At 46.4% G+C, this 12,409-nt stretch overlaps 2 protein-coding genes across 8 annotated transcripts in view; both read right to left on the bottom strand.

Moving 5' to 3' along the window:
* The window catches only part of LOC139273549 (zinc finger protein 850-like), a 700,279-nt gene that overhangs the window by 171,955 nt on the left and 515,915 nt on the right, over nucleotides 1-12,409 (bottom strand). The gene's annotated exons all lie outside the window — the stretch shown is intronic.
* LOC139273517 (zinc finger protein 239-like) overlaps nucleotides 667-12,409 on the bottom strand; it is a 42,625-nt gene continuing 30,882 nt past the window's right edge. For 6 of the 7 annotated variants that reach the window (XM_070890433.1, XM_070890432.1, XM_070890437.1 and 3 more), the window contains 2 exons: nucleotides 7,423-8,316; nucleotides 667-1,057 (listed from right to left, as the gene is read on the bottom strand). In XM_070890433.1, coding sequence (XP_070746534.1) covers nucleotides 937-1,057; nucleotides 7,423-7,952 — 651 coding nt within the window. In that variant the 5' untranslated portion in view covers nucleotides 7,953-8,316 and the 3' untranslated portion in view covers nucleotides 667-936. Of the gene's footprint in view, nucleotides 1,058-6,218; nucleotides 8,317-12,409 lie in introns of those variants that run through there. The other variant, XM_070890439.1, reaches the window with a different exon arrangement.

The following is a 12,409-nucleotide window of genomic DNA, read 5'->3' as shown; positions in this document are numbered from 1 at the left end:
TTTCCAAATTGATCTGGGTTTTTTAATCTGGTTTTTTGCCTCTCCCAGGAGATCACATGATTTTGGGTGGGGTGGAGTGTAGAAGTTGTGATACACCAGGTATTGCAACTGTGTGGGACAGGCTCGATGGACTGGGTGGTCTTTACCTGTCTGTCATTGTTCGTATGTTTGTAGGTACAGATTAAAACCCACACTCACATACCAGAAATTGACAGGTACAGATTAAACCCCACACTACATACCAGAAACTGACAGGTACAGAATAAAACACACACTCATATAGTACAGATTAACACGTATAGAATAAACCCACATTCCCATACTTGAAACTGACAAGTACAGAATAATCCCCAAACTCACATACCAGAGATTGACAGGTACAAGGTAAAGCCACAATCAGATAGAAGTGACTGACAAGTACGGTGTGAAATCCAAACTCACAGGTACAGAATTAGCTCCACATTCACATACTAGAGCTTGAAAGATACTGAGTCAGAGCCACAGATGTATAATCTGATAAACAAATTTACAAATTAAAACCAATACTCAAAGCATAAACTGCTGGGTACACATTAAAACTTGTACTCACATCCCAGACACAGACAGGTACTGAATGAAACACCATTCACTTACCAAAGAGTGTCAGTTACAGAGTCAAACAGTCACTTCCCAAATACTGACAGACACATAGTCAAACATACACTAACAAACCAGAGGCAGACAGATACACAGTATAGATCATACCCTCATCCCAGATACTGGCAGATACTTAATACAATCCACACTCACATACCAGAAACTGACAGCTGCAAAGTAAGACCCACACATCCCAGAGAAGACAGATATAAAATGACAATCGTACTCACAGAACAGAAGCTGACCGGTGTATAATGAAACCCAAATCCGACTACCAGAAACTGAGGAAAAAAACAATACTCACATACCAGAGAATGCCAGCTGTAAGAAAATCAGAAATATGAGGTCATAAGGCCCCTGGAGCCTGCTCCGCGAATTCAATAAGTTCGTGGCTGAACTGCTTAATATCCAGGCGGTGCTCCTGACAAACAAAACCAAAGCTGAGCCCAGCAAGAGCAAGTAAAGCAGACAAGAATTAATCCAATAACACAAAGGCTCTATTCAGAGCCACCCACTGCATCTGTGAAAAGGCTGGTTAGTGTCTGAAGAAACAGATATATTGATCACAATCGTATCAGCTGTGGATCAGTTGGTAGCACTCTCAGCTCTGAGTCATAAGGGTTCAAGCCACTCCTGGGATTGGGGCACAAAAATGTAGGCTGACACTCCAGTGCAGTGTTGAGGGAGCGCTGCAGTGTTGGGGGTGCCATCTATTGGATGAGACGTTAAACCGCAACACGGTATGTTCTCTCAGGTAGACATAAAAGATGCCATAGCACTATTTCGAAGAAGAGCAGGGGAGTTATGCTCGGTGTCCTGGGCAATATTTCTCTCTAAATCGACATAACACATCAGATTATCTGACCATTGTCACATTGCTGTTTGTGGGAGCTGCTGGCTTTCCTACATTACAACAGTGATTACACTTCCAAAAGTATTTCTTGGCTGTGAAGCATTTGCAGACGTCCGCTGATCATGAAAGGCGCAATATAAATCCAAGTCTTTATTTCTCTACCTAATATTAAATCCCTACGGTTGTTAAGATGGGAATTTCCTGACCAGATGTGACCTGCAGGCAATCTCAGTTCTAAACCGGTCAATGTCTGTTGAACATGCAGAAATCTAGATTGATAAACACAGCAGTGAGTTTGTTGTTCAGATTATTGAAAAAAAATATATATAATATGTATTATATGCACATATTTTAATAGGAACAAAATGAATGAACCTTCCTCATAAGACCGGCCGTCATTAACCATTTTTGACCGAGAGCAGAATAGAAACACAAAGAACAGAATATAAATCGGGAGGGGATTGATGACCTAATTCATGAATTTGAGATGGTGGGGAGCAAGAAGTCTGATTGGATGTTTAAAGAGACCAGAGAGATACAGAACAATGGAAATTGACAATGCGGCCAATAAACCAATCACAATCATTGCCTTCACCCATTCCTCATTAGCATAGGGCTGTGGGCGGAGTGTGGGGCTGCCTATATAATGCGAGCCCGGAGCACAGTTCCCATCAAACTATGCCAGGCTGAATGAGACGATGGTTGAAGAAAAGAAACACAGATGCCAAGAAGGTAATCAAGAAAACACCACCGAAGGACGGCAAGAAGCGTAAAAGTCGAGGAAGAAGAGTTACTCCATCTACATCTACAAAGTGATGAAGCAGGTTCACCCCGACACCGGCATCTCCTCCAAGGCCATTAACTCGTTTGTGAACGATATTTTCGAGCTTCCTGCCTGGCCCATTACAACAAGCGCCGCACCATCAGCTCCCGGGAGATCCAGACCGCCGTGCGCCTGCTGCTGCCCGGGGAGCTGGCCAAGCACGCCGTGTCGGAAGGGACAAAGGCGGTGACCAAGTACACCTCCACGATGTCCTGACAGAACAAACCCAAAACACGACGGCTCTTTTAAGAGCCACCCACAGCCTCTCTGAAAGAGCTGCACAAACGCATCACCCTTTAGACTGAATTTACTGTAGTTATTTCCTGAACAATTGTGTTGCGAACCTTTGCAGTTCCAGCTGTAGATTTAGTTTTGAATTCTCAGATAAGCAGCTTCACTGTCCGGTTCGACCTTAGCATCGCTGGAATTTCCCGCAGTAAACTACAAACACGGTCCCTGGTCCTGTCCTTCCGCCCTGATGCTGCCTTCCTCCCACCGTTTAATTCAACCCCTTTCCTATCGGTCACTGCAGTAACTACATTAGTTGTTTCAATATTACCTTCACCTGGACAATCCGTCGCATTGTTTGTCACCTGAACTCTGCTCTTCTGACATTTTTGTGTCACTTAACTACCATTTTCACTATTGTTTCTGACAGAGAACTCATTTATTAATTTAAAGTCCATCTTAATTTTTTGGGAGATGTACAAGGATAATTTGTCAAACACTTTGTCAGTTTTAAATTAGAAATTGCATTGACATTGTTGGTTCGATAATCCAGCATAAATAAGTTCTGATCAGCGAGGGGTATTAAAAGTACCGATACAATTACCGGGAATTGCATCTGGGTCTACTTGAAAGCTCGCTATGCTCACCGCTATACCACCATCGCTCACATAGTATTGCAGTTGTTTTGTGAATTAAGTAGTGCTTTCGGCCCTAAACCGAGACAAATCGGATGCATGGCAATAATCAAACTCAATCTTTGTAAAAGTGAGCTTTTCGCAGGAGCTGCGGTGGGAGTAACACCAGAATTAGGAGTCCTTCTGTAAAAAAAGAAGAGGGACAGAATGCTCACGCTGTCCCATTCTGGTCTCCGTAAGAACTCCCATTCTGGGTTGTTACACTGCGGGGAATTTCGGGTTAATAAACGGATTGACACTCAACTGGAATAAAAAAAAACATGAAAAGGGCTCGAGTGAGAATGTGTGACTGAAATCGGAGTCTCCTCTGCCCCCCCAAAACAAACTCTTAATTTGTCAGCAGGCGCTGTAAATGAATAGGTCTGAGAGAAAATGGGGGATGTCTCGGGTAATAGAAACAGAGACAGGGTCTAGTGTAATATAAACAGGGACGGGGTCTAGTGTAATATAGACAGGGTTGAGTGCAGTAATATCTGAGACAGGGCCCAGTTTTACACTAGAAACAAATCTTCAATAATTGAAAGTTTTTTTGCAATAATAACTGAAAGAGGTGATCATGTAACACTAACAGAAGCTGGGTCCACTTTAACAATACCAGAAACATACTCTATTGGATACAACAGAGACAAGATCTAGAGTTATAATATTGGAGGCATGCACTCGAAATGGAATAAAAGGGGCAGGTTATTTTCTAATAACAGCAGAGGCCGGGTCCAGTGTAACAATCCAAGAGACAGGGTCTCATACAATAAGATTGGAGACTGGTCCAGAGTAATAGCAGCAAATGCATGGCCCACTGTGAGAGTAACAAAGACAGTGTTGGTTCCAATAATAAAAGAGGCAGACTCTAGTGTTACACTGAACACAATGCGAGATCTAGTGTGATAGTCACACAGCCAGTATCTAGTGCACTCAAACAAAGATTGGGTCTCATCTAATAATGCATGCAAGTCAGGGCATATTGCATTCGGCGTGGTAGCCCCGACCTGCAAAGACCATCAGTAGGTCGGGGCCTTCAAAGGAGCAGCATGTGGCCCGACCCGGCATTCATACTTCAAGGTATTGCGTGCTGGAGAGCGACGGCTGTGAAGAGGGCGACTGGATAGAATGTCACCATAATCCAGATCACTGATTGGAGCGTGGGCAGGTACAGCAGGAGTGGCGAGTGATCGTGGAACGACGTGTGACCAGGACCCAGGGGCTACACGGGCCAGCCCACTCTGCAATATGTGTGCAGCAGAGTCCGTGCCCTAGTTCCATGCAGCAGAGCTGGTCTCCCATCGTCAGTTAATCCTTGCCACTGGACTAAGATCTAGCTCTGTCATTGAAACACCTGTGAACTCATCCCTTTTTGGTGTGGAAGCAAGTCATCCTCGATACGAGGAACTGCCTATGAAGATTGCTATAATCTCATTCACCCATCATCCCTGTGCTCACTGACCTACATTGGCCCACGGTTAAGCAACGCCTCGATTTTAAAATTCTAATCCTTGGTATCAAAACTTTCCAGGCCCTCGCCCCTCCCTATCTCTGTAATCTCCTCCAGCCCCACAACCCTCCAAGATCCCTGTGCTCTTCCAAATCTGTCCTCTTGGTCATCCCCGATTTTAATCGCTCCACCATTGGCAGCCATGCCTTCAGCTGCCGAGGCTCTAAGTTTTGGAATTCCCCCTGAACCTCCACCTCCTCTTTCAAGGTTCTTCTTAAAAACTACCTCTTCGATCAACCTTTTGGGAATCTGTCCTGATATCTTTCTCTATGGCTCTGTCTCAAAAATGTTTTTTTTATTAATATCGATCTTGTTAAGCGCAGTGAGATGTTTCACTGCGTTAAAGGCACTATATTAATGTAAGTTCTGGTTGTTTTGTTGTTGTAGTAAATGCTTTGCCGAATGTCTAATAACAGAGTGAAGGCCCACTGCAGTATGAATGGGTGGGGTTAGTGTAATAACACAGGCACGGTCTAGTGTCATGGGAACAGGGAACAGACCATGTCAGCCTTGGCTCAGTGGTAGCACTCTCGGCCCTGAGTCAGGGGATCGAGGGTTCAGTTCCCAATCCAGAGACCAGAGCACATAATCTAGACTGAGACTCCAGGTGCCAGTACAGAGGGAGCGCTGCACTGTCAGAGGTGCCGTCTTTCAGAGGAGACATTGAACCGATGCCCCGTCTAGCCTTTAAGTTGGGTGTAAAAGATCCCACGGTCACGATTCTGAGGAAGAACAGGCGGAGTTCTCGCGGGTGTCCAGGACAACATGTATCCCTCACCTAACATCACTGAGAACAGATTATCTTGTCATCATTACATGGCTATTTGTGGGATCTTGCTGTGCGCAAATTGGCTGCTGCATTTCCTCCATTACAACTCCTCTCCATTCACCCTCACCCCAACTCTCCAACCCCACTTACCCCAACTCCTCTTTCACTCGACGCTTCAATTTCCTCATGCCACTTCTCCTTCAGACCTACTTTCCTGCCTCCCTCACCCCAACCTCCCCTTCTCCGTCACTCTCCAACCTCCCTCACTCACTCCTGCTCTCCAACCCTCTCACTCCAACTCCTCTTTCACCCCTACTCTCCAACCCCCTCACCCCAAATCCTCTTTCACCCCTACTCTCTAACCCGTTCTCATCTTCCATTCATACCATAATTCAGAAAGGAAGAAGTTAGTGTCATAAGACGTATGGATATCGGAGGTAGTGAATTGATCTGGATATACTGCTGATCCAGATTAAGAGGGCTAGCCAATATCATGACAAAGTGAGGCGTCAGAAAGAATACCTCGGCCGCAAGCTGGGGATTGTATGATAAAACTTATCTGCATGTTGGGATAGTGTTTTAATAATGCTTTTGTTTAACTGTTATATGATAAAAGTAAGTAAAATGTGTGTAAGCTTATGTTAACCATTTCTAAGCAAAGCATCATGGTAGATTAAGCCATTATTATTATTATGTCTCAAATAAAGCAATGTGACTAAGTACTGTAGACTTGAGTAAATGTGACCTTAGTCTCTTTATTCTGACTCCAGTGTACTGGCACAGCATGGGAGGCCTGCTTATATGCAGTGTTCCAAAGGGATGCTGGGATCCCAACAGATGCGCCTTCTGGTGGTGGTAGAATGCTGGTTACAAGGTGTTACATACATAACATCCATGTTAACCATTGTTTTGTAATTTGCTGAAACAGCTTCATTTAGAACTAGAATGGCCAAGGCTAAATAATAATCAATAAAAGTATTCAGCATGTACCATTTTGTAAAGCCAAGCTCAGTAATGAATTCTGTGACACAGTCTTTGTAAAAGTTCTCAGAGAAGAACGAGAGATAACATAGAAGGTCAGAGGCACAGACTTAGAATGATTTATTGTAAGCCTGAGACAGCTGCAGACTCTCACAGCATTTGTATGGGAGGAAAAGGTATAAAGTAACAGCTATTGGACTTTTGGGGCAGCGCCAACACAGAAAGAAACTGAAGGAGGACTATGGTCAACAGAACGCAGCAAGAGACAAGCGCCGTGGTCACTCAGTGGGCTACCTTTGAGGTTTCAAAGACTGTCGACTATCGCCTTATTAAGTATTATTTCTTTGTACTGGAAGCAAAATACTTAATAAAATCTGTTGTGGTTATTTACAAAATACCTGTACCTGGCGTGGTTTGTTGTGGTCACAGATATAAGTCTCTTCTGACAGATATAATAAATCTGACAGATCTAATAAATCTTAGAGCTAGGTCTTGATCCAGTGACAAAGGTTAACCAAGACGACTGGAGACCAAGCTCTGCTGCACGGACCGAGTGCGCACACATGCTCCTACTGTCCGTAGATCGCAGTGTGAGTTGGTCCGTGCTGCCCCTGGGCCCTGATCACGGCCCTCCTGGGCCCCGATCTCTCACCGCACCTCCGTCCCGATCAAAAATGGAGCAGTCAGTAACAGGACATCAATTAATCTCCTTTATATTGGAGACATCAAATATCAACATACTGTTATTTGAAATATCAAAATATTAAACTCTAGCCTAGTTGAAGGGTTATTAACATCAGCAGAAAGAAATGCCAACCAACAGAATGAACACGATTCAGCAGGATGTGAATAACAGCAGCAATAACAGCAGAATCCAACCCCTGCAGTCACTTGTGAACTCGCTGGTGTCTCAGCAGGTTGGGTAACCGAGTAAATCCCTTCCCACACCTCGAGCAGGTGAACGGTCTCTCCCCAGTGTGAACTCCCTGGTGTTTTAGCAGGTCGGATGACCGAGTGAATCCCTTCCCACACCCCGAGCAGGTGAACGGTCTGTCCCCAGTGTGAACTCGCTGGTGTGTCAGCAGGCTGGATGACTGAGTGAATCCCTTCCCACACTGAGAGCAGGTGAATGGTCTGTCCCCAGTGTGAACTCGCTGGTGTCTCAGCAGGTGGGATGAACAAGTAAATCCCTTCCCACACATGGAGCAGGTGAACAGCCTCTCCCCAGTGTGAACTCGCTGGTGTGTCAGCAGGTTGGATGACTGAGTGAAGCCCTTCCCACATATGGAGCAGGTAAATGGTCTCTCCCCAGTGTGAACTCGCTGGTGTGTCAGCAGATGGGATGACTGAGTGAAGCCCTTCCCACACATGGAGCAGGCGAACGGCCTCTCCCCACTGTGACTGCGTCGATGAATTTCCAGGTCAGATGGAGAATTGAATCCCTTCCCACAGTCGCCACATTTCCACGGTTTCTCCATGGTGCGCGTGTCCTTGTGTCTCTGCAGGTTGGATGATCAGTTGACGCCTCGTCTGCACACAGAACACGTGTACGGTTTCTCCCCGCTGTGAATGGTGCGATGTTTTTTCAGGCTGTGCAACTGGTTAAAGCTCTTTCCACAGGCAGTGCACTGGAACACTTCCCCTCGGTGTGTGTGTGTGTCTCGGTGCTTCTCCAGTCACACTGATGTTTGAAATCTTTTCCCAGACAGAACAGACAAAGATTTTGCTTTCCACATTCAAAGGCTGATGATATTCAGATCCTGAGGAATTGAGCGACTCTGTCAGATCTTGATGTAATGTTTAGTTTGAGTATCCCGTCTGCAAATCCTCCCTTTCTAATACCTGTAAAAGGAGATTACAGAACTCATCACTAAGTACAGAACAGACAATTCTAGTTTCTATGGAACAAGCCTTCCTCTATGTTCATCCAAAGCTGTACATCCCCATCCTACACACTGTCTCTCCTCCCTGTGCTGTAAATCCCCATCCTACACACTCTCCCTCCTCCCTGTGCTGTAAATCCCTATCCTACACACTGTCTCTCCTCCCTGTGCTGTAAATCCCCATCCTACACACTCTCCCACCTCCCTGTGTGTAAATCCCCATCCTACACACTGTTCCACCTCCCTGTGCTGTAAATCCCCATCATACACACTCTCACACCTCCCTGTGTGTAAATCCCCATCCTACACACTGTCTCTCCTCCCTGTGCTGTAAATCCCCATCCTACACACTCTCCCACCTCCGTGCTGTAAATCCCCATCCTACACACGTCCCACCTCCCCGTGCTGTAAATTCCCATCCTACACACTCTCCCTCCTCCCTGTGTGTAAATCCCCATCCTATACACTTCCCACCTCCCTGTGCTGTAAATCCCCATCCTACACACTGTCTCTCCTCCCTGTGCTGTAAATCCCCATCCTACACACTGTCCCACCTCCCTGTGCTGTAAATCCCCATCCTACACACTGTCCCTCCTCCCTGTGCTGTAAATCCCCATCCTACACACTGTCCCTCCTCCCTGTGCTGTAAATCCCCATCCTACACACTGTCCCACCTCCCTGTGCTGTAAATCCCCATCCTACACACTGTCCCACCTCCCTGTGCTGTAAATCCCCATCCGACACACTGTCGCTCCTCCCTGTCCTGGAATCCAAACACATCGCATGTCTCAAGACAGTTTATCGTCTGCTCCCAGTTTTCACTACCAAGTCTGGCTGGGTTCAGTTCTACACTCACTGGTAACCTGAAATAAAACAGAAAATAATGGAAATGCTCAGGTGGCATCTGTGGAGAAAAACAGAGTTAACGTTTCAAGTCACGTTCCTTTCATCAGAACTAGAAAAAGTTAGAGATGTAACAGGTTTTAACTAAGCGCAGAGGTAGGGAAAGAGGGGAGGGGAGGAAAGACAGGAGTGATTAACTGACAAAAGGGATGATAAAGCAAGGCAAAAGGAGATGGTAATGGGCCAAGAAACAAAATATGGTCTTGAGGAGGTATAAATGGCAATAGGAGAATCATTACCAACAGCTGCTGTACTAAAAAATGGGAGCAGTGGTTATGAAGTGAAATTGTTGAACCCAATGTTGAGTCCGGAAGGTAGAATGCCTAATCGAAAGATGAAATACTGTGCCTCGTGCTTCATTAGAACAGTGGAGGCCGAGGATGGAGAGGTCAGAGTGGGAATGGCCCGGAGAATTAAAATGACAAACGACCGGAAGCTTAGGGTCACACTTGCGACTGAACGGAGATGTTCCTCAATGCGATGACCCAATCTACGTTTGGTCTCTCCAATGTAGAGGAGACCGTTTTGTGGCAGTGAATACATAAATTCAAAGCAGTACAGGTTGACCCTCCCTTATCCGGCACCCTTGGGACCTAGCCAGTGCCGGATGAGGGGTTTTGCCGGATGGGGGGTGAAAGGACAGGACGATGGCCTGAGTGGGCGCTGAAGAGTCGGCGGGCCAGCGGGCCTCCAAGAATCAGCGAGCCCTGAAGAGTCCTGACCCCCCCCCGGAGGGAGCGCTGTGGGGAGGAGCGGCCAGCCAGAGGACTGTGGCTGCAGGAGTTCCAGCAGGGCGACGAGGAGGTGCAGCCGATCGAGGAGAAAGATTATATTGGTGAGTAGGATTTTGACGGGTCGTGTTCTGCGCATGCGCCACCTGGTGGCCAGGAATGGTGCCGGATGAGGGGTGGTGCTGGATAAGGGAGTCCTGGATAAGAGGTGTTCAAACTGGACAAGTAAATCACTGTTTTTCCTGGAAGGAGTGTTTGGGGCTCTGGACAGTGGGAAAAGAGGAGGTGAAAGGGCAGGTGTTGTATTTCCTATTTTAATGTAGGAAATGCAGCAGCCAATTTGTGCACAGCAAGCTTCCACAAACAGCAATGTGATAGTGACCCGATAATGTATTTTAGTGATGTTGATTGAGGGATATTCATTGGCCAGGACGCTGCGTTAACTCCCCTGCTCTTCTTCGAAATAGGGTCATGGGATCTTTTAAATCCACCCGAGAGAGCAGATGGAGCCTGGGTTTAACGTTTCATCCGAAAGCTAACATGTCTGACAGAGCGGCGCTCCCTCAGTGCTGCACTGGAGTGTCAGCCTGCATTTTAATGCTCAAGACTCTGATGTGGGACTTGAACAGTTCTGAGCACAAGGGGCCAAATCTGGGACCCTCCTGTTGCAATTCTGCAAGCTGTAAACTGTAACCCAGCACTTACCAGCACCTTCAGGAGAGATGCTGAGAAAGCCCCCGTGTGCAGAATGAGAATAAAATCAATGAGTCAATGATTTTCTCTCCTGGTCACTGGGAGCCACTCTTTATTGCTTTACAAATATGGACGTGCAGAAGTGCTATCGCTCGATGAATCAAGATGGCAGCACACAAATCTCTCAGATTTCCTTTACAAAGATGGCGGTCTTAACCTGGGACTGTTTACAGGAAAAAGGCTCGGAGCTGCAAACGTGGGAGCTGTGGGTTCTCATTCGGGGCTTGCGGCCTACACCAGTTGTTGATGGAGCCCACCCGTGGGTGCGTTACCCCCCCACACCCCTCCGTTTCCTACCCGCTAAAGAATCGTGCATCTGTCCGCCTGCGGCCTCTGTCTGTGCACCGAACACCGCACCTCGCATGCTCCAAACCCAGGTGGGTCCCACGCCGACACACTGGGCTCCTGTAGTCTGGGTGCAGCACATTCTCCCCCATGGGGAATGCTGGGTAATCACCTCACCATTAGTGAATAGAATAGTGCATTGAGCACTGAACCATATTCATTCTGGCAGTTATTATTTGTTTCTGATTATCTTACTAACCTCTATACCCGAGCTGGAAATTAATATTCTGTATAAATATTGAATAAATTATCTTTGTTTCAAACACAGTGTGTCGAATATTTGATTTCACATTTTGCCACTGTTCCGCCCAGTTGACCAATCCATTGATATCTTCATTGAAACATGAGACTGAGCTGCCCTGCCAGACCCAGATAGAAATTCTGAACACTCAGTTCTAGTTTCTCTGGAAAGTTATTTCCTCTCTTACCCCTCCTAAGTTGTAGAATTAGTCCCAATTCCTTGCTCTTGCCTCATAACCCTGCAAATCTTTCCAACTCAAATATTTATCTCTTTTGAAAGTAACTAGTGAATCTGCTTCCACCACCCTTTCAGGCAGTGCATTCTGGGCCATGACAACTCACTGCTTAATTTCCCCCCCACATGTAGCATCCAGTTCATTTGCCAATCCCCTAAAATCTGTGTCCTCTGGTTACCGACCCTTCTGACACTCAAAATTGTTTCTCATTATAGAATCATAGAAATTTACAGCACGGAAGCAGTCCATTTCGGCCCATCGTGTCTGCGCCGGCCGACAAATAGCTATCCGGCCTAATCTCACTTTCCAGCTCTAGGTCCGTAGCCTTGTAGGTTACGGCACTTAAAGTGCACATCCGAGAACTTTTTAAATGTGGTGAGGGTTTCTGTCTCCACCACCCTTTCAGACAGTGAGTTCCAGACCCCCACCACCCTCTGGGTGAAAACATTTCCCCTCAAAACCACCTACCAATTACTTTACATCTATGCCCCCTCGTTGTTGACCCCTCTGCTAAGGGAATTAGATCCTTATTAAAATATTATCTGAATGGTGACAGATTAGGAAAAGGGGGGGTGCAACGAGACCTGGGTGACATGGTACATCAGTCATTGAAAGTTGGCATGCAGGTACAGTAGGCGGTGAAGGCAGCAAATGGCATGTTGGCCTTCATAGCAAGAGGATTTGAGTATAGGAGCAGGGAGGTCTTACTGCAGTTGTACAGAGCCTTGGTGAGGCCACACCTTGAATATTGTGTACAGTTTTTGTCCCCGAATCTGAGGAAGGACATTCTTGCTATTGAGATGTGCAGCGAAGGTTCACCACACTGATTCCTGGGATGGCAGGA

This window comes from Pristiophorus japonicus, chromosome 9 (genome assembly GCF_044704955.1).
Source record: "Pristiophorus japonicus isolate sPriJap1 chromosome 9, sPriJap1.hap1, whole genome shotgun sequence".
In the NCBI taxonomy this organism is placed as follows: Eukaryota; Metazoa; Chordata; class Chondrichthyes; family Pristiophoridae; genus Pristiophorus; species Pristiophorus japonicus.
This window is presented reverse-complemented; position numbering and strand designations above follow the sequence as displayed.